General features: G+C 39.9%; 1 protein-coding gene across 1 annotated transcript; it reads right to left on the reverse strand.

Moving 5' to 3' along the window:
• Positions 1–641: 641 nt before the first annotated feature.
• Positions 642–20,101, reverse strand: ORC1 (origin recognition complex subunit 1). Its single transcript, XM_055724638.1, has 17 exons — positions 19,956–20,101; positions 19,200–19,304; positions 18,674–18,801; positions 17,116–17,285; positions 16,303–16,672; positions 15,354–15,645; positions 13,478–13,582; positions 12,926–13,121; positions 11,747–11,853; positions 10,819–10,920; positions 10,144–10,315; positions 7,802–7,909; positions 6,855–7,004; positions 5,473–5,592; positions 3,777–3,943; positions 2,664–2,751; positions 642–1,254 (listed from the first exon to the last, which is right to left on the reverse strand). Exons 2-17 carry the CDS (start codon positions 19,286–19,288, stop codon positions 1,060–1,062), a joined length of 2,559 nt encoding a protein of 852 aa, XP_055580613.1. The 5' UTR covers positions 19,289–19,304; positions 19,956–20,101; the 3' UTR covers positions 642–1,059.
• Between the last annotated feature and the right edge of the window lie 72 nt (positions 20,102–20,173).

A 20,173-nucleotide genomic window follows, 5' to 3' on the forward strand; every position in this document is an offset into this window, starting at 1 on the left:
GCCGCTCGCCTCAGCCCCCCGCCGCCGCTCGCCTCAGCCCGCCGCCGCCCGCGCAAAAGCGCCCGGCGACGCAGCGCCCGCCCGGCCCGGAGACGCCTCGGCCGCGGCTCCAAGGCGGCACGCGCCTGCGCGGGGCGGGCCGGGGGCGGGCGCGGGGCGGGGCAGCAGCCCGCGCCACGAGCCATCTCGGGAGCGCGCTCACAGCGACAGCTTTGAAAAAACAGCATTTTCGAACGGCCCGTGGCCAAATGACTAACGCCCTTTGGCGAGCAGTCTGACTGCGGCAGGGCCGCGCTACCCCAGAGCGATTCTTTCAGGCAAAAAAGCGGCAAAAAAGCGGCAAAAAAGCGGCAAAAAAGCGGCAAAAAAGCGGCAAAAAAGCGGCAAAAAAGCGGCAAAAAAGCGGCAAAAAAGCGGCAAAAAAGCGGCAAAAAAGCGGCAAAAAAGCGGCAAAAAAGCGGCAAAAAAGCGGCAAAAAAGCGGCAAAAAAGCGGCAAAAAAGCGGCAAAAAAGCGGCAAAAGTTGGTTATTTGAATGATAAATTTCTTCTGGTATTTTTACTTCCCTGGTAGCAGTCTCTCCAGCTCAAATAGTCAGCTCTTGATTGCTTAACTGAAAGATCCTTCACATTATCAGTAATGTAAATTTAAGCACATCGCTTTATGTCTTTAATACTCAACAAACGTCAATGGAGAAAAGCTGCACAAACTCCAATGCCACAAAGACACTACTAGTCTTAACAAAAAACAAAAAAAACCAACAAAACAAAACACAAAGCTCCTTAGCATGAGGAGTGATGCAAATAATCAATTTCAAGTCCATACACCTCAGCTGAAAGGAAACTAGTTACCAGCTCATAAAAATATCTCTTTATAAGTTTGCTTTAAAGTATTTTAGGTATATGAAATAAAATGCTTTATTATAACAACTGCTTTATACACCAAACATTTAAACTTAGTCTTAAAAAACCCACCAACATTCTGCTATTATCATTTCATTGACAATTAAAAAGTTGGCAACACTTAAAATATTTATACATATTAAAAATAATTAAAATCTCTATTCATCCTTGAGTGCATACATGATGTCGTCCTGGCTGATATTCAGTCGCACCCGCATATGAAGATACTTTTTACTCGACTCCAGCAGCAGCAGCCTGCAGGCTCCAAGTCTTGAACAAATTGCCATCACTCCTGACAGCGTGGGGCTTTGCCTGCCTTCCATTCTACACAGCGCTATGTGTTGACGATAGATCTGGGTTGTTTTTTTTTTAAAAAAAAAAAAACAACACACAAAGAGAGGGTGGAGAGAGAAAGAGAGAAAAGGACTCTGGTCATGTTTATCTCCGGCTGCAATTGAGTATGCCAAGGTGAGAAAGCAAGCTTCCTTCTCTCGCAGTCTGTGGGAAGGGAGGAAAAACTAGCCCCACTCTATCCAGCTGAAATGCACACACACTGCTGGTTTAGCACAAACTGTTAGGACTTTCTCAAGGAAGCAACAATTCAAAGCTATAGCTTCCTTTTTTATATAGCCAAAAAGCAAAACAATGAGCAACCTACCTTGCCTGCAATTTCTTAACTAGATCGTTTTATTTGTTAATACACCTCTTCTCCCCTGGACTATGTGGACTAAACCTTACCCAGCTGATTAGGGCTGACACACAATTAATTATTGAGTGATTAGCAGTTCACTCAGATGTGATCTTCAGGCCCAGGAAACACGTCACACCAACTACACATATGAAAGATCGCGACTTAGAAAGGCATGCTACACCTTTAAGCACAGGAGAATGCACTTGTTACAAATCATGAATGTAACAAGAATCAGTTGGGGTCTTCTGCTTTTCTATTTAGAAAAAGCAGAAGAAAACCCTTTTGGTGTTAAGAGGAAAACTAAGGGAAAAGTGTAACAAAGCAGCCTAAAATATCCTTTGAAGTTCAAGAACCCCTGGCCCAGTGTATCTGTGCAGTCAACTGATACAGATGCTCAGGAGCCAGAAACGGATTATGCAATTAAAATGCTTGTTTACAAACCTGTAGAACCAGATGAACCTAGCAGGTTATCTTATATATAAATAATACATCATTATAAATGTTTTTATAACATTTAGCTTCCATACTATGAATCATGAAAGGGACTATGCGCACTCTTCACAGCTCTGGTGGTGCCAAGTGTTTTATGGGTCTACTAAAAAAATGCAGCTACTAGTGATACACCCGCCTCTGTGGAAACAGGCAGCGCTACAGAAGATGGAATCAGCTTTCAGTTTTCCTCCTTGAACTATGCTGCCTGATATTTTCAGGTTCTCTTTCATTTTTCCTGTTACAAAGCATGTTTACTGGAGGCATGTAATTTTTTCAGATGCATGCCAAAAAAAAAAAAGTTAACCACTCTGTGATCCAGATCACTTGTAACATTAATACAACAGCCAGTGTTTTCAATTGTATGTATTTGGTTCCATTGAAAAACTGGTGGTTGCATTCAATTAAGAATTTACACCTGGCCTGGACAGCCATGCCCCTGCCATCATATTGTCTTCCATCAAATTTTCAGAATAAAAATCCCAAGTATTTAAATACATACACTTTTGCCTGAATCTTGACAATGCCTCCCTCTATTTTAAGGAGGAAAAAACCAAAAAGTGCTCCAAAACATGAACATACCTCTTGAACTGTTGCCTCCTCAACTCCTGCCCTGCGAAACTCTGCCAAAACTGCTTTCAGAAATATTTGTTCATGCAACGAGGCATTCCTGAACATCAAAACAAAGCAGATAAAAATTAATCAGTGAGGTTCAGAAGTTACAAAACATGAGGATGAAGTCTGGAAGGGAAATTGCTTGGTAACCACATACTTAAATGCAGGTTATTTTTTACAGGGGCAGTTTATGTCAGCTAGCCTTTATATTACAGCCTGCAACTCTGGCACCACACTGCATTTCACCTCACCCCTCTGTCAACACATCCAAACACAACATCTCATTCCATACATCATACACGTTCTGGTTGTTATGGTCAACCTACATTTATGAATTAACAAATGAACATTGAAGTTTTCAGGCACAAGTAGCACAGCAAAAGCAGTACTTACATATCCAGCAAAATATCATTACTTGCACCCCTTAGTCTCCCCCCGCAACCCTTGATGAAACATTCTTTTTCCTTTGACCAGAAATCGGTGAAGCGCTTCACCAGTTACAGCCTGTGCAGACCACAGAAGGGTAACAGAATTCCTCACAGGCATTCCTTCAGGAAACCTTTTGGAAGTCCTAACAATCTATTGATGTTAAAGAAACCAAACAGGAAAGCCTTGCATTCTGCTCAGACACCTGTGGCTGCACATAAGCGAGGAAAGACGGTGAGTGGCGTAACACAAGCACGTATGGAGAGGGGAGGAGTTGACTCTTGAGGACCCAATGCCTAAACTACACGTATCCGACGGGTTTTTCCTTCAGCCCAGCTCCAGTATGCTGAATAACCAGTACTGTTTGTAGTTGCGGACTCCTGAGTGTACCCTCCAGATTTAGTTCCAGTGGAAGGAATTCAAATATATGTACGTGGAAACTGCTGTACAGCAAAATAAATGACAATCAGGAAATTTCAGCAGCGCCCCCTCCTCTTCTAGCTGTGCTGCAAGGTTTGTTTTGTATGATGCTTCAACAAAGCATGATGCATCAGAGATTCCCAAAGAGTGGCGAGGACAGATCCAATGTTTTTGAAAAAGTAGCCCAGTGGAAAAGACACAAAGCCAAGAAATTCCTCTGAGAAATGTTTTTACCTGATTACATTTATATATGGTGATGAAAACATTTCATCTATGGCTTCAGTAATGTGGGCCATCCTGACTATTTCCTGGGTTCTCTTTCGGCTAGCAAACTCACATATCTCAGTGGCCCTTCTGCAGATATCAAGGCAACGCCTTGCATCACCAGACAGTGCTGCAACCTGAAAGTAAACATTGACAGGTTTGTAGCAATATTTCCTGTAAGTTGAGGGGAAAAAAAACAAAACAAAATTAAAAGAGTTCAGCAAGAACCAACAGACAAAGAAAACCCCAAAACCAACCTGACCACAAAACAGGACAGCAATGCTACTGTGAATGATGCTACCAGAACCCCTGATTTTAAATAGCGATCTTATTGACCAAAACCAACACAAGCAACCATCCTATACTCCCATTCCAATGTTGTCATCACAAATTCAAGACTGAGCTTTTTTCTAGAACCACAGAAGTCAGAGGCTAAAAAAAAAAAACCCCACCAAATTCAGGAAATCCAATGTGAGCACTTCAACTCCAAAAGTTTTCAGAAATAAAATACCCTATCACAATTCAGGTTCAGGTGGGGGGGAAGGGGGCAAAAAACTCTTCAGTTTTTCCGTAACTCAATAGAATGCTGACATTAAGAGCACACTAATATTTTTTACTAAGTCTCAAAGAAACGTCTGGGATTGTGAATTTACATTCACAAGTGCCCAAACATTTTTAGGTGTCTGAAATTTCTGTAACCAAGTATTTCTTGAAACCCCACTTGTGGTTCACAATTTTAATAAAGCTGTGAGCATTCACTAGATACAGTACTGGCCTAGTTTTCCCAGTAGGTGCTGGTAACACATGAAAACATTAGAACCCAGCTGGAGCCAAGAATGAGAAACTCTTTAGATAAATCTAATTGCAAGTTATTTTTCTATATTTTCTGAAGGAAAATACTGCAGATTATTCAGTCTGCAAAATTATCACTACTACTCTTACAAAAAGGTGGTTCCTTCATAACAAAACAAATGCTTATTTTTACACCTCTGACATTTAGGAGTACTCTTTTCTTTAATGCTACACTGATGCTTAGAAGAAGTTGTTTAAGCATATAGTGGTTGACAAATGTTCTAACAATTTAAATAGATTATTTTCATGTAGAATTGCTAACATAGGATACTAAGCAATGCATACATCTCAATTTGAGAAGCTACTGATTCCTAATGCATTATTTATTTTTTTCTGCAAGTGAGTATTAAGACTGGCATCAGAGTAAGTACTGTCTGTTATACCAAGGCTTTAAACACCTTGAGAAAGAAAATAGGGGTATTTCCACTGCCACTGGCATACCAGGGTTTTTTTCAAGATCATCCAACGACTCACATTGTGCCAAACACTGAGACATCTTATCATTATGCCTTATCATGACTCTTGTTGTCGTGCCTCCAGCTCCTGGAATATACTCCTGCCTTCTCGAAGTAGGTGGAAAAAGCAAAGACGCTGCTTTAGCAATGTTTCCTGAAAAAATACCCCGCTTACTTTAGAGAGAGCATAGTGTATGATCTCCTACTTGTGCCCCACTTGTCTCCAATACAGAACACAACCACAGAACCCGGTCTGACTACTGTTACAAAGCTTTCCCAACAGTGGTACACACCTCGCCCCCAGCCCCGGCCCCTTTACCTAGCACAACACAAATGACACACAGCTGTACTGTGCTTACCTTTCTGGAAACCAGCTGAATTGCATCCTCTTCAAATGCCTTCAAGTTGTTCAGCCTGGATGAAATAATTTGCTGTAACTGTTTGTAGGTGTAAGGCTGAAAGGACATTCTGGTGAGGCCCTATAGTAAATAATACAATACAGTTAAAAGCATCTGTAGTGCTTGAAAACTCTCAACTGCTCAAGCATAGCTGGTATTGTTGGTTTAATTTTCTCTGGTGGGAGCAATTCCTTCTCTCACATTCTTCCCCTCCAAGTGGTATGCTTTAATCTATTCTTCCACTTTGTATTTGTGAAATAAACATGCAAATCCACAAAACTGTGACTAAGTGAGGACCACTGATTGGACCTCCCCACTGAAAGGACTGAGGAGCAAGTGTGGCTACTATTAGAATTCAAATTCCTCTCACAAAATTTGTAAGCAAATTTAGAACCACCTGATATGAAAATCTTCTGGTTACAAGAGATTTTTTTCTGATTGTAATACAGTAACAGCAGAAGTTATGACAAAATATCCACCTGTCCTTCAGCAAATCTGTATACATGGATAAGAATCATACTACTGACTTCACATTAGCAATTAGCCAACAATTACAAATCCTCTTCTGCCTCAAGCTAACAGAAACTGCTTTAAGATGAGAAGAACGATCTACATTGTAGATGGTGCACAGCCTTTCATATTCCACAGGAGGCCCGAGTTTTGCATTTCTTATGCAAAATTCTTTTCTCTCATGACTATACAGACTCAGCTGATCTGCAGCTTTAGCAGGTGGGGGAAAGCAATTCACATGCTGTGGAACTATTTTTGAGTCAGAGGGATGGAGAGAGGCACAGAACACTTTTTGCAAATCACTTTTAGAGCAGTGATGAAGAGACGAGTTAGGAAAATGTATTCAACAGAGATGCAGAGGTGTAGAGTGCACCCAACTTTCTGTCCAATGGTATCCAACAAGGAAAATCTACCAGCTGATGATGGCAAATAGAGAGAAGTAACTAGGTGTCTGGAATGAAAGGGGAAAGAGGAAAGGAAACCAGAAGCGAATTCTTCTGAACTCTAGAGTAAGCAGCTTAACCATGAAGCATGGCATTTGATTACTCTTAATATGATTAAACTATGTTTAAAAAGACATCTGCACTCTTAATTCATTCTTACAAGAACATAGTGTACTTACACAGCATAAAATCTGATTAGCAAGCTGGCTCCACAACTTACTTTGCTAAGATTTATGTGTTCGTTATCAGCCCTCTGGAGAGGAAATTATAAAAGCATCGTTCAGCCTCTGATGTAATGACTCCTACTTTTCCCCTGGATTACTTCTGATTGCTTACAGTATTTAATCTATTATCATGTTATAGCATAGCAACAAAACTGTTAGGACATACCAGCCTGCTAGATACTCTGTTCATCATTATTCTCTCCGGCAAGTCCATGGTGTTAGCAATGGCCAAGATGATTAACTTTGAGTGCTTCCGAGTTGGCCAGTCAAATAAATTGTACATCACATTCTGCTTCCGGGTCCACAGAAGATCAAGCTGCAGAGACAGAAAGAGAATTAGACTGAAAAAGAACAGCCTTGTATTTACAAAACCTGATGGGGGTTTGAGAGAGCTACTAGCTCTGCCACAGAAGACTTCTTATGTGATTCTGCACAAACTGTCTCTGTTGTGTTTCCTTTATCCATTTACTAATAGGACTGCATTTTCTGAATTAGGGCTCTAATCTCTTTTGGAGAAGCACGGTCCTACTAGATGCTTTGAAAGTATTCATCACAGTAGAGTGATTAAACAGCTGGAGTTTTTAAACACTACTCAATACTATATCTAACAACATTCAAAGACCCTCCACGTGAAAAATTCAAGTAGCTTATAGCAAAAAAACAAGCATGCATTGGTTTATTAGTGAACATAACGCATTCAAGGAATTTCAAAACTGGACACGACTTATTTTCACTGTGTTTTCTCACTGGAAAAGCAGCAGCTTCCAGACAAAATCCAGTTGAATTATATGGTATTTAGGACTTGACAGAACAATTCATTCCATGACTTGGACCAAAACAAAACGTAAAACCAATGTGAAATCCAAGGCAGAGAACAATACGGCAACAGGACACTTACCCATTTAGATTCAGTTTTCTAATAAGGCTAAGAAGAGCTATTAGTTTGTCTTCTCTCCAAAGACTATTTCTCTTTTATATCACATATACATGGATCTATATGTATATATATATATATATATAGTCTAAGCATGAACAATTTGTCTTTTTCCATCCTCAAAAAACTCATTTCTTACAACACTTCCAGGAAAGAAAAGGAAGAATTCTTTGTCTCACCTCATCCACTATCAGCACTGTGGTCTTCTTCTTTGGTCCGGGTGTACAGAACAGTTTTTCCAATAGTACTGCAGCATGGGTTGCTGTCACCTTCTGACCTGTCAGTAACTGGACAAAGATTAAACAACGTTGCAGGTTAATCACACCAATAGGAAGTTTAACTCTTAACTTTTCTCTACCAATCAACACCAAACATCTGAATGGTGGTGGGGTGGATGGAGTAACAAAATGAAAAAGTAGCTCATAATGCATTCAGATCTACTAGAACCTGTCCATAAAGGAGAACAGAAGCCAAAGGCACATCACTAAAAAGGAAGGCCAACACAATTTCCTGCAATTTGTCTGAAATACAGATGTGTTAAGAAATCCTGAACCCAGTCTCAGGACTCTAAACCTAGTACCTCAAGGGTGTCTCCCTCTGAATGCAAAACACCTATTGAAAACCTAAGTCAGTTGACAAGAATAGCCTGACTTCAGTAATCTTGGGACTCCTACTAAAATATTAATCATCAGCAGGATCTGGAACTAAGTAATTTATTCAACCCTAAGCTAAAAACCCATCTTCTACAAGAACTACTTCTACAATAACCTACGTGGGAAAACAGATGAGCTGACAGCTGACTGTACATTACCTCTTCCTTTGCAGGTCCAAAGATATACAGCAATTAAGGCATGGTATTTCAAAAGTACACTATATATGTTAAATCTATTGTTCAACATAGTTCAGAGTCAAGCTGTAAAGCAAAATAAACATTGTATTTGAAAATTGTATTTGCTTTCCAGAATACCCTGAAAACTAACCTGAGAATTCAATAATTATTAAACAAGCCAGAGCATGACAACAATGTATAATCTATACTTGCTTCATGTTTCCAATTCAGTCAGGACAGTGTGAATCAGTCATACAAAGCAGGTGGATCCCAGAGGATCCTGATTTCACAGCTCTGTAACTGGGAATCCAATATACCACAGTTCAGCATATTGCAGTGGAATTGTCACACTACTGCAACCCCAGTTAATCTTATCTCCTTCACCTGTCCAGCCATTCCTGTACCTGTTCCTTCTCTATAGAACTTTCCTATGAGAGTGAAGTAACTCCAGTAGTGAACACTCCATAATTTGCTTGTCATGCAAAGAAATATCAGCAAACTGGAGTTTCAGACTAACCCGCAGCAAGAGATAGGGCAATCAGAAAAGTAGCAGCAGCCTAGCTAGGGTACTTGGATAACAGCTGAAGCAGAAGGAATCGGAGAAATAAATCATTCATTTGACTACGTGCTCCCCTGAAGGATATTTAATTGGGCTAGCTTAAAGAGCTCAGGGTCTGTGGGGGGAACGGCAACAAATTTTACTGCCAAAGGCCTATTTTTCTTTAATTTTAAAATTTTATGCTGAACAGGATAGGAAGAAAGAGTATTAAAATACATTAACATTAGCATGAAATAAGGTAATTGTCATGAAACTTTTCACTATGCTAAAGAAACAGTCACCTGGCTACAACAAATCCCTCAGCAAGACACTGTCTATGCTGGTTTGAGGAAAGGGTGCAAATATGTAAACTTAGCTCCCAGCTATGAGGACAGGGGTATCAGAACAACGTACGCCACTTCCTGCTCAGATAGAAGATGTCAAATAGACTGAGTGGAAGGTTATAAGAAACTGGAATAGATGCTTCAGAAAATCATTTCATTTCCAGGTCACTGGCTTAAAGTTAGCCTAAACTGACAAAGCTCTTGAGCGATTACTGTCTAACACCTAATGGCTGATCTTAATCCAGGCCTCAGAAGGTTAATTCACACCTGTACAAAAGCAAGCACAGTCAGTAAGCTCAGACTAGTTTGTCATGAAAATCTGAAATGCAGTATTGTTGACAGAGATGGCCCCTCTTTAGCTGGATTGTTATTATGACAGACCAATTGATTGTATTGTAATTGATTGTACAATTGATTAGTAATTATTCTACTGCCACACTGACTTCCAGAGTTGTCATCTCAGTAACTTTTTAAGCATACATGTGCAGGAAAAGTTATAAAAGGGGAAATACAAGAAGAATCTGGTTTAGATTTTTTTTCAACCTGAGTGGACGTAATAAATCAGGCTACTCCCCACCCACTGCCCTTATGCAGCTGAAAGCAAAATAGTTCCAAGAAGTTGGCCATGGCCTTAAAGTTAATTATTTTTTAAACCTGCTCTAAGATAAAAGCATACAGTCTCTCAGAGGGACTACTTGGAAGTATTGATATGTTGAGTGCCTTGAATACTGTAGCACATTGAGGATCTGAATGGTAAAGCATAAGATCTCTTCTTTCAAACCAGAGAGCCACTGAAGAGGCTTTACTTACCTGTAGTATCTGCACATAAGCTTGGTGAGGGTCAGTCAGCTTCATGCCATTGATCTCTGCAAACTGGAATGATGGTATGTCATCATTTTCTGCAGCTTGCTGAAGACAGTGAATTACTTCATGAACAGTTGCAGTTTTACCTGTTCCAGGCACTCCAGATATGTACATGCACCTACAAAAAGAGAATGCCTTTTTAGCAGCCTGAGCAAAATATAATCCTCCTAGGATTAATGAGCTGGAATTCCTGTGCTCTGAGACCAACCCTGAATACTACTACCCTGTCACTCCAGGCAATTCCCTATATTTCAGTCTTCATTTGCAAACTGGGACACATAACATTGGAAAATCATGAGGATTTTTATTATTCCTGAAGCAATTAACAACTTAAAATACTTTATAAATGTAACTTACTTTTTTTTTAAAAAAAAAAAAAAAAAGGTTTCCCAGACATCTAATATTGACTAGTTATATTTTGGTCTTTAATTTGAATCTGTACAACAAAGGAGGCTACATTATTTCTATGCACAACCCTTCCTAAGGAAGAAAAATACCAGGAAAATTCAACTAGGAACTGTGATTCAGCCAAACAATGATAACTTTTTAAATAAGTGTAGCATCGTCTGACTGCTGTTATGCCATAGATAGACATGATCTCAGTCTCATCAACAAACTCACCCTCCTGTACCATCAATAAGTTTACTTTCCACAAAGTTATAGATATCCTGGAATTCTTCCTCACGACAAGGCAGAGATTCTGGGATAGCAGAAACATGCAACCTTTTGATGAAAAAAAAACAAAAAAAAAGAAAAAAATTAAATAGGAGATACAAGGTTTGCATTTTCGCAGTTCTACCTGAAGGGCCTACTGAGGAAAACAAATAGCCAGATGCTCCACCTTTCACAGTTGTCTGTAGTTTTTCAAATTTATCTTACATACTTACTTTTAATACAAATTACTCTTACATACAGTCTGAACACCAACGTCAGGTATCCCAAAAGAAATAGCCTAGTTTCTCTACATGTGCTTTCAAGTTTTAAGGTGGCTGAACAGTCATCTTTATAAACAAACGGCATGAATATGCAGCAGTAAAGACCTAGATGTTTTAATTCACAAAAAACGTGTAAGTCAACATAGAGGTCGGGTAAAAGAGGGGAGACCACTTATAGGAAACTGAAAAACCTAAAACTCAGTTTGAAAGATACAGACAGTCCTGAATGCCTTTTTTCTTCCACTGTGAACATCTACCATACCTGTAAAGCTTTTTCACACCCCAAGATGAGACAGATATTGTGCCTTTACACTCTAAAGCTAATACAAGAGGATCTTTGTTTTCCTAATGTTGCTCAGAATAGAGACAGATACCTAATTCTGAAGAACTTAGCATGGACTAATTATAGCAATTTGAAATTGTAAGAGTAGTATTGTAAATACCACTAGTATTTGTAAATCTAGTATCGTACAATCAAATCAAAACAATCGGCATTTTTACCAAATTTATTCAAAACTGTAAAGATGACGTTTCCCTATTTCAGCATAGCCTACTGCTATCTATGCATACCTGACTCAAAAAAAAGATTATTTTTTCCCCTAAGCAGACGTTACCTTAATCTGGCTTTTTCTAGTATAGTAACTGGTTTCTGTGCTTCACAGCTGCGCCTGGGAATTTCAGGAGTTGCATTCTGGGGTGTCTTGGGTGTTCCTGGTAAAGGCTGCAATGAAAAGTTACAGCTTCAAACAGATTTTCTACGTACAGCTATTTCTGTTGGAGACTGATCATTCATTCAAGTTTCTCAAACATTACTTAGGCACAAAGACTATCCAGGGATGCCAGAGTACCAGATGAACAAAGAAACAGTCTTTACAAAGGAATTTACCAAATAAGCCTCATGGCCTTTTCTTCCTCAGGGAAAAAAGAAACTGGAAAGGCGGTAGTAACAAAGACAGTTACATCTTTTAACTGTCTGAAGTATTTCTAAATTGTTAATGCTTTTCTGAAATGCTGTGTTAAATTGATCCAGTTCTTAAGAAACAGCAAGCAACTAGAAATTGACCACCTGAATTTCATTGTCCAAACAAAAAAGCCACACAATAACTTTATTCTTCTTCTTTGCTGTGCTTACAAGTTACACTAGGTTTTCTGTGTTAGACATTTCATAAGTATAGAGTAAAAATTAGCCACTGACAGTATGTACCTGGCTATGGTGCCGAACACTGTCTTAATGAGTCAGGTCTAAGATTCACATAGTCCGGTATCTCATCTCCATCAGCCGCCACAACATTATGAGAAACTGCTGGACACACTTTGGTGCATCCATGAACACCACAGAGCAGCCCTTTTGCACTGGTAACCATCTGCACATTAGTAAGCTTTCAAGAATCAGGACAGCTCTACTGCCAAGAGCAAAGTTGGTCTTATGGCTTTCTGCTATATATATAGACTGCACTCTATGAAGACTAGAGAAACAGAACTTAAATGTCTCAGTGCACAGCTTACAATAAAAGTAAAAATGATGGCCATAAACAGATTCATCAGTTTGTTCCACTCCAGCCCAATTCAATATTTTCCCTGTTTAGGCCAGAGTTTTCTGATCAACATTGTCAGAGCATTCACAAAACACAAAGTGTTCTATACGTTTGCATAACCTACTCATACCAAAGATCATACGAATCCAGATGTTTCATTAAAAGCTAAGGGATTCAGATATTTAACTGTGGTACACAGGCATCAAGCATTCAAATAAGTGGCTCAGAAATAATAAGAACAGCAATTTTATATAGAACCTTAGTTTTTTCCAGAGTCTTAGCAGGAGTGTGAACTGAAGACTTCCTTGAAGATTTTGGGGTGCTGCATGTTCTGCTTAATTTGGTTTTCTTTTCTAGTGTACAGAGCACATCATTCTCCTCTTCCTCACTACTTGAAGAGTCAGAGCCATCTGAGCTAGTCAGAAAATCCTTTTTCTCTAGTTTATTTAATACGCTACGAGAAACAGAAATTACATGAGTTTTAAAAAATACATACGCTACACACTACAAAGAATCATTTGTACATTTCAGCTTTTTCTGTAGTTATCATAATCAGCAAGCCAATATTGTTGTCCACTTGAGCTGTTAATTTTCCATGGTTATTTAACAGACTGGTTTAAAGGAAGTCAGTTTGCTGATGAACACCATGAGTCAACTTAATGTTTCTGAACACAAGACAGTTTTTATTTACACTGTAATTAAGTTGTACTTCTAGAACCATTTGCATTTTAATATTAAGCTGGACAAACTCTCAAGGCTTCAAGCTACCAATAGAAATCTGAATCAAGTATCATGGATACAAAAGTTTACCTGATTTGCTCTGAAATACGAGCATATGTTTTCTGTGCACATATTCTACGAGAACGAGGGATCAGTAGAAGGTTCTGACAATTCTGTGCCAAATATTCAGTGAAACTGTAAAGAAAGAACACAAAGCTATTTGTATTTCCTCTTTGCATCACACTTACAAGGATGGAGAGGCCTTTCAAACTTCAGGCTCAATTGTTACGGCTGTCAATCCAGCAAGAATTCTTGCTTAGTTATTTACAGATTGGCTACGGCATGGATACTGGCAGCACAATTTCCTCTCTCCAATATATCTTTGCCAAGGAAAAAAAAAAACCAAAAACAACAAAACACCCACAAAATATTTACTATAGTTCATTCACGGTCTGTACTGTAAAGATTTTTATAGTAAAGCATGTTTCTATAAAGCTTTGTGAACCAGCTAAGCTGATAAGTCTAAAGAGAGACGCAGAGTCCATGCAAGTCAGAATTACTAGCTGCTCTGTGATGCTGTGACAATAGTGACTGCACTAGCATTAGTTCAAAACAGATGTCTCTGACTTGGGCCCTATCAACATCATACCAATTCGTTGTGCACCCTCAATCAAAACCAGCAATTTGTTTCATACTGACTAACAGCTGCTACATGTTAACAGCTTTCCCTCACTTCCCCAGTTAGACACACATACATCAGCGAAGTGCGCTGAATAGATGGTGATACAGTTGAATTAGCAGCCAAATTATTTTGCAAATGTAACACTGCCAAACTGAAGGGACAGGGCCTCGGAACAGTTGTGGTTTTGTTTGGTTGGGGGGGGGGGCGGTTGTCTGTTTGTTATTTAGGGGGTGGGTGGGCGGGTTGGGTTTTTAAGAGAAAGAGGAGACAAATAGGATTTTCTTTGGGCATCTCTGATCTGCCCTTTGGTATAGATTTTTCTATTTGTGTTTCAAGATTCCTTTGTTGTCTTCTTGAGCACTTCATCCGTACCACCGAAACTTTTTACTGTTAATACAGCTTTTCTACTAGTTCAAAGAACACAAAGAGATAAATTACAAACATGTTAAAAATTTGTTGATCGTTCTCAGAAAAGTCTTTAGCTCTAGAAATACCACTGAAATGCCATTATTTTATTGATGAAAAGTAAAATGTTTTTATGCTATACATGACAAAAACTTGAGTGCAGATGCCAAGTATTGCATCCATATCTTTACTTTTTGAAAGGAGGAAAATGACTGTGTTTTGGCTCCTTGCAACACTTTATACAAGAAAGTCTGATCCATTCTTCTCCTGCCCCAACTTAATGGAATTTTTAAAGACTGTGTGAATATATACCTGAATAATTATGCTTTTTGATTTCTTTTCTACATAAAAACTAGCATGGAAGTATATATACAATTATCATGACAACTCTCACGAGGTCAATCACACCCCTCTCTACAGTTATCTCAACAGTCACAAGTAGGGGATACTTCAGCCTGTATGACATAGGTACTGCAGGGAAACAGATTTTTATCTATGTCACTGAGTACAAACCATAATAATTAACATTGTTTCAATTTCCTTTCATATTATCCTACCATTCCCATTTCTAACATCTTCTCTCTGTTCTTGTAACCATGCACTGTTGTTTGCATCCATCTTTGAAGTCGACTCCTCCTACAATCTCCCCAATCATGTGTTCACCTCCAAGTAAGATGCTTTCTAGAGCCTCACCACAGTGCACTCATGACTGTTTAGACCATCCCCTCTCCTCTCAGTGACCTCAACGGGCAAAACATGGTACACACCGAGATTTGACCTGCGTTTCTCTCCAAAAGTCTTTCATAAGTGTGCTGTAAAGAGAGCTACATACAAATAGAGATCCCATAGAAAAATAATTATAGAAAAGCTATCACTTACGCTATAGTACCATTTTTCACAGGAAGATCCCCGGCTTTCCCACTGGAGTATTTGACCTTAGCATAGGATGATAATTGTACTGTATCACTAAACCACCGCTCTTCAGTAGCAAAACCTGACTCTGACTTATCATCGGTGCGAGGCATTTTTGGTGGTGAGCCTAAACCGCCAGTGATTCTCACTTTTCTTTTAGCAGCTGATGGTTCTAACGGTGCTATAGCACCACAGTCGTCATCCAGAAGTTTCAAAATTTCACATCCCATGAGCCTGCTGTTAAGAGATTGTGTGGGACCTAGGAATCAAGAGCAAAATGAATTTTTGTCAGGCTTTAATATAGCTGGTTTGGTTAATGTTCAGAAGACATGAAACTACTGGTTCAGTGCCTGTCATTTAAATGAAAGGAGATGGCATTACACTCCAGGAACAAGGAACTGAATCACCAGAAGGCATGCACTTCCTCTAAAAAGATGACCAAGCAGAATACAATCCGTTTTTTAAGTTTTTCTAACCTGCCTCCACCACTTACACTTAGGCTTCAGTTTGAAAATATGACATGTAATGTAGGATCAAATGTGCTTATTCAACCAGCCCAATGTAAACATTCTAGCACACCGTTAGTCAGAAGATTAAAGAAAGTGAGGCATTCTGACATCAAGTTAGGCTGACTGGTAGCATTTCAGCCAACAAGCACTTTAATTTAGACTTAGCGGTTACAAATAAAACATTTGCAACAGCAACTGGATATAAGCCGTACAGTTGCTTGAAATAACAGACATAAAAAAACTAATGAACCCAAAAGGCTTGGGCTAACCCCAAAGCCTGAATAAAGTAGCTGAAAATACTCACATTGAATATTGAATGAATACCATTGTTTGAACTACCCAAAACAAACAGGTACAAAACATACTACATTCAAAACTACTGAATGGACAGATTACCATACACATACCGTTTAACTGTAACTTCTTCCTTGCTGTTAGAGTTCTGGTGCTATTAGCCACTCCTTGTGAACATCCCTTCTTCCTGACGGAGGACTTGGAATCGCCATGTTTTGATTGTACTTCCAACTCATCATTTTTTGTGGCACTCTGAACAACGCTCTCTGTCTCTTTTTTCAGGAGGGAAACGATGCCTGAAGGAGTAAATGAGCTTGAAGAGTTTGGGCTGTTACCTCCTTTCTTGCTAGCTTCTTTCAGCTTAAGGAATGTGTCAGAGGACAAAGTCTTAAAGCATTTTCCATCCCAAGACTGTTTTACACAGAAAGTTTGTTTCTTGTTTAGTGTAATAGGTAGTTCCTCTTCCAGATGTAGCGGTATTACCTGTAAAAACAGAAAATACCAAAACACACGTATCTTAACATTTACTGTTAATTTAGCATTCAACTATTTTCTTAGCATTCAGCTATTTTCTATTCACATCTATCTTATTGTTGGAACTTCTGCAATCCTTCATTATAAAGGGCAACACATTCAACCTACATTTACACCAGTGTAAGTTTGTTGCACTACAGGACTCCCATTCACACTACTACTTTCCATGCAAACCTCCAGATCAGCCGGCTGTCAAAAAACAACATCATTTTGGGATGAAAGACAGACAGAATATCAAGTTTTCAACTATCCTGCCCTACGATAAATGCATTAACGAATACTCATCATTAATTTGGTTTGGGAGGGAATAAAGTAGCTGCTATTCTATTATGCTTTTCAAATTGTTTCTGTTTCTTTGTTCGCTCTGTTTGTAGAGGGTTTGCAGTACGTACCGTGGTCCTTTTAATAATGGTCTCCACAGGTATATCAGTGTCATAGCCAGGAACTTTATCAAAAAAAACCTCTTGGGGAGACACCTTTCTTTTAAGCAGCCTCCGTTTATTCTGAGGTATCTCTGTAATATGAGAGAACCACTGCACAACTGCATGTTTATTCTGAGAACCTGTAACCACAAAAGAGAGTCACTGAACATTAAGAATTTTACTGGATCGCAAATAGCTGTTACGAGACCTCAATGACTTTAGCTGAAATGCCATCAAGAATAGAAATCCTCCCTGAACACAGATGAGAAAACATCTGATAAGAGATTACAATTCCCATTTTCTAAGCTAAATTGTTTGAGTTGAGACTTAAGGAATGAGATAACACCTACACAAGGTCTCAATCACAAAATGCCTGGAGACCAGCTCCAGACCACCATTTCACCATCACAAATAAAGACATTCTTTATTTGAATAGACGTGATCTAAGCGAACCCCGCTAACCAAAAACGGTGACAAAAGGAGAACTAAGAAATTTCAGAACGTTATTTGCAATGTCAATGTTATTTCAGAAGCAAGCAAGAAACATTTACTTACTGCCTAACAAACTAGAGAATCCTGCTGTTGAAATAACTAGGAGAAAGTCTGAATAAACACTACAGATTACGTATGGAAAGAGTTAAAAGAAACAGTTGGAACATTTATAATTAACCATTTAATATTAAGTTACCCTCTACATTTTAAGGTGTCCATCTTTGAAAACAAAGCCACATATCTTTGACAAATTGTTAAAGATATATAACAAAAGGAAAATCTTGTTTTCAAGGAAGTTTCATGGGTTTCATTCCAGTAGGAAAAAAAGAGCTGAATGTTATGGTACAATAAGTGTGCATTAATAAATAAATAAGCTGGAGTGCTACATAAATACATTAAAAAAAAGTAAACTCTCAAACATTATTACATATTTCAAACTCTCAAAATATTATTACAATGGTCCAAAACAAAAATCAAAAGCTGTACAAAGAAATCAGACATAGCTAATGAGTAGCTCCTAATGCAGACTCAGACACAGTCTTTGTATCGCTCGCCTTCCATAATTTATCTTTTCATAATTATTTATAAACAAGTAGTTCTACAAAGGACAGAAGTAACCAGCCTCATTTACTCAGCCTCGAGGCTTATCACTAAATTACCTGGTATCTAATAAGATGCAAGCTCCAGGGCTGCAGTACTCTTGCTCCATTTAGCCTCTCCAAACACTAAATAAAGCATGAGCTCACACTGTCTTCCTCACAGACCATTTATTTTAAATTAGACACAAAGCAAAAAGATTGTAAGAATTCAATGTTTCTAAGTTCTCCATTTATCTATCAAATTTAGTTGAAATCAGTGATCAGCCCCAAATATTTGGGGAACATGTGAATACCGATGCAGTGATTACCAAAGCTTAATTTCACTAATAGATCAGGCCAGTGATATAGGGTTAATGCTACCTACATCCCCACGAAAGAGATAACTTTAAAACGTTTCATGATTTCTTAGATAGGAAGCAAATATTTATTTCTTTTACCATCTTCATATAAATTCAGGATTTGTGCCACAAAAGGTTGATCTGCATTCTCTCCTTCTACTAAAACGAAGTCACCAAGCTGTACACAGGTTTCTGTTCCACTGCTTTCTGATGTAATAAGGATTCCCCTAGAAAGCGATACACACATTGCGGATTAAAAATCAGGATTTCATATTCTTCATTAGTTCACATATCACTAAAGCTGACGGCCTGTCGGTTTTGTAGCTAGTTATGCCCCCTGTTGCAAATATGACAATTTAGTTTCCCCGATTAAACGCTTTTATATATATTTCAATTAAACAGTTCTTACTCACAGATTTGGTTAAATGCTTTTGCTTATACATTATACAATCTATAATTTAAGAGCTTCGTGACAACATTTTTCTTATACAGTGTCATGAGACAATGCTCAAAACCTCACTCATATCCTCACCGATTGCCACGCTAACCTGAACGATATCAGAAAGGTAAAGAAACCTTCATTGTTGAAGTTTCTCTGGGCAAGTTAGAAATAAATGTTATTTACTTGTACTGGGAAGTCCTGAGTTTCCTGTCTAAGCACATGGGTCTTCCACACCAGGAGTGGATAATTTTGCTTTGCTGCCGGGTGTTCATGATTCCCAAGGAAAAGCTAAAAGAAATAAACAAGTTATTTTTTTTATTATTTAAAAATAGAAGCCGGAAAAGGCTCAAGATGGCCCACTACAGAGACATGCCATCTATTCTTTCAGTGTGCATAGGCCTATTCAGGGAAGCCTGCCTTCCTCAAAGCCTGCAGGCGCCTCTCCCCCGAGGGGGCAGGAAAAGGGAAGATGTTTAGCTGTGGATTGGTGGATGCACTGCAATTCCTCGGCTAACACACCCGAGGGACCCGCCGCGATGGCCGGGGCACACCGCCGGCCGCTTTAAGACCCTCGTGCTGGTTTTCGTACACCATCGCAGCGACCAGGCGGATTCGAGTCAGAAACGTCTCGGTTATGCTCAGGTCTTCAGTTACTTTCTTTCAGTTTCTTTCCCTCCTAAGTAATTACCCCTCTGGAAACCAGCCGCAGGGCTCAAGAAAACGCCACACACCCCCAGCGCCCTTCCCCCTCACCGCCCCGCGCCAGCCCACCGGGGCAGGGCTCTCCTCAGGGAGCCGGCTGCCCGCCGCCCCGGTGGGGCCATGGCGTCGGAAGGGGCCAGCAGCGCGGCCGGGCCGGGCAGAGGGACCCCGGGGCGCCCCGCCACCCGCTCCCAGCGCCACGGGCCCGCCCCGCCCCGGGCCGCGGGACTCACTCACCGCGGGGCCTCAGCCAACCTCGCGCGCGGCAGCGGCGGCGTGAGCTCCCGCCAGCACCGGGATAGAATCTCGCGCCAAAGCCCGGCCGGAGCCCCGCCCACCGCCCCGCGTGCGCACAGCGCGGAAGAGGCGGGGGGAGGCCGCGCGGGAACGGCGCCATGTTTGCGCCTGGCGGCCCGAAGTCGCGGGCGGGAGGGGCGTTATGGCCCGGAGATAAG

The sequence above is a fragment of the Falco cherrug genome, chromosome 12, assembly GCF_023634085.1.
Source record: "Falco cherrug isolate bFalChe1 chromosome 12, bFalChe1.pri, whole genome shotgun sequence".
NCBI classification, from domain to species: Eukaryota; Metazoa; Chordata; class Aves; order Falconiformes; family Falconidae; genus Falco; species Falco cherrug.